The following is a 2,158-nucleotide window of genomic DNA, read 5'->3' on the forward strand; positions in this document are numbered from 1 at the left end:
TGCTAATTTCAGCTGTTTTGTGTTTTTAGCTACTTTTTAGCTAATTTGAACTTCAGGTAAATTCACCTTTTTGGGATAATTTCAGCTTTTTACCGCTTAATTCAGCAAATATGCTCTTTCTGTTTCTATGTGCGTATTCCAGCTGTTTTCCAACAAATTGCTACTTTTATGTACGTTTCTTGTTTTTATGCTAATGTGAGTTTTTTACTCAGCTAATCTCAGCTGGTGAAATGTAGACCCCATTAATTTCAAGGTCACAAAATAAAGGGTCGAGGTCACAKGTTTAGCTTTTTTTCTACTTGTTTTAAATTCTTTTGTGTAAATTTCAACTACATCATTTTTTTCCTGTAAATTCACATTTTTTGCTTCTTGCAACTTCTAACAGTTTCAACTTTTTCCTGCTTTTTAAACCACTTTTTGATAATATTTGATMATTTCTGCTAATTTTAGCTTCAAAGCTTTGTTCAGCTTTTTTGGACACAATTGTGATTTTTTTTTCTACAGATTTTTCACTTTTGTTTTCCTACTTTCAGCAGAAGTCAGCTGTTCAAACTTTACTCACATCAACAGTTTTGCTATTAAACATTTTCGGCTTCTTTAGCAGCTTCCAGCAGGAACCTTTCACASTACATTTATGCTGGAGTTGCCAGTTCTCTAGTTGGCGTCACAGGGATTAGCCGTTAGCTTGTCACGGAAGACAAGTTACTCTTGTACAATATATTTGAACGACTGCTTCAAACTCTATAAGTTAAACTGAAAATATCTTCGCTATGTCTTAAAAATGTTATCATGCAGAAAAATGGAAGATAAACTGAATTCAAAATCCTTTGTTTCCTAATAATCACAGCTAAATCCAGATTTTAACTGTCGTGCTGCTCGTGTCTCCTCAGCTGGTCCTGAGAAAGTGGAGCGAACTAATTCCTGGYGGAGAGTTTCGCTGCTTCGTCAAAGAGAACAAGCTGATTGGTAAAAATATTCCCCTCACACACTCAAATCAACCGAAGCAGGGCTTTGTTTTAAAGTTGTCATCTGCCTCTTTGTTTAAAATCAAGACAAAAAAAATACTCTTAAATGAAAAGCTTTAGATTTCATGAGCCAAGTCTGACCGGTGCCTGTTTTCATCCGGCTAATTTCTGGAATAATTATGAATTATGAACTCTAATTTGAGCTTCACTTGTGTGTCTGTGTGTGTGTGTGTCTGTGTGATTTTTCAGCGATTTCCCAGAGGGACTACACGCAGTTTTACCACCACATCCTGAAGCAGGAGGAGCACATCTCTGGGGCCATCCAGGCCTTCTTCCACCAGCACATCCAGTACAACTTCCTGGATGAAGACTGTGAGCTTCCACTTGTTTTTCAGTTTCAGTTTCACGGCACTAAATCATTCTGTTTTAATCATCATCATGAATGAGTTAATCAGACTGGAGTAARCACGGGGAAAGATTAATGAGGTTTTAGGAGTTTAATATGTAGTTTTGAGGAGTTCTTGCAGTGAAAGTGTTTTTCTTTTTCCTGCTCTACAGTTGTGTTTGACGTCTACCGAGACTTCCAGGTGAGGTGTTCCTTTTAATACAGGGATTTTAAAAGCAAGAAGTTTTGCGAGCTGCTTTTACACGTCGTTTATTGTTTTTTAGGGAAGGGTGTGGCTCATCGACCTGAACCCCTTCGGCGAGGTGACGGACTCGCTGTTGTTCAGCTGGGACGAGCTGACGTCCGGGGGAGAGRTCGCCCAACAGCAGCAGCAGGTTCGCCAAACCCCAAAAGCCCGCGTTAAAACCCCTTCATTTAGTTCTTCCTCCGAAACTTTACAACTATCTTCTCCGTACAGGAAGGSCCAGCCTTTCGCTACACGACGAGCGAGGTGACGGTGCAGCCCAGTCCCTGCCTGAGCTACAGAATCCCTCGGGACTTTGTCGACCTCTCCACTGGAGAAGACGCCTACAAACTCATGGACTTCCTCAAACTGGTTGGTACCCCCGTGTTCACAAGAAACACAATTTCTCCTCGGCATGGCTTTCAAAGAATCTGATCAGCTGCTAAAATGAACTAGAAGAATGTTTTCGTAAATAAATTTAAATGGACAAAGAATGCGTAAAAAGAATTCTGCAAAAATGCAGCGTGAATGCTTTTAATGCTGAAAGATTGTTGCAGAAAACAA

The 2,158-nt window shown here is 39.8% G+C and overlaps 1 protein-coding gene across 1 annotated transcript in view; it reads left to right on the forward strand.

Annotated features, from left to right (window-relative positions):
* cdc123 (cell division cycle 123 homolog (S. cerevisiae)) overlaps positions 1–2,158 on the forward strand; it is an 8,815-nt gene that overhangs the window by 4,249 nt on the left and 2,408 nt on the right. The window contains exons 8-12 of the mRNA XM_014018463.1: positions 891–966; positions 1,215–1,337; positions 1,524–1,552; positions 1,635–1,745; positions 1,829–1,966. Coding sequence (XP_013873917.1) covers positions 891–966; positions 1,215–1,337; positions 1,524–1,552; positions 1,635–1,745; positions 1,829–1,966 — 477 coding nt within the window. The remainder of the gene's footprint in view (positions 1–890; positions 967–1,214; positions 1,338–1,523; positions 1,553–1,634; positions 1,746–1,828; positions 1,967–2,158) is intronic.

Source organism: Austrofundulus limnaeus, unplaced genomic scaffold, assembly GCF_001266775.1.
Source record: "Austrofundulus limnaeus strain Quisiro unplaced genomic scaffold, Austrofundulus_limnaeus-1.0 Scaffold193, whole genome shotgun sequence".
NCBI classification, from domain to species: domain Eukaryota; kingdom Metazoa; phylum Chordata; class Actinopteri; order Cyprinodontiformes; family Rivulidae; genus Austrofundulus; species Austrofundulus limnaeus.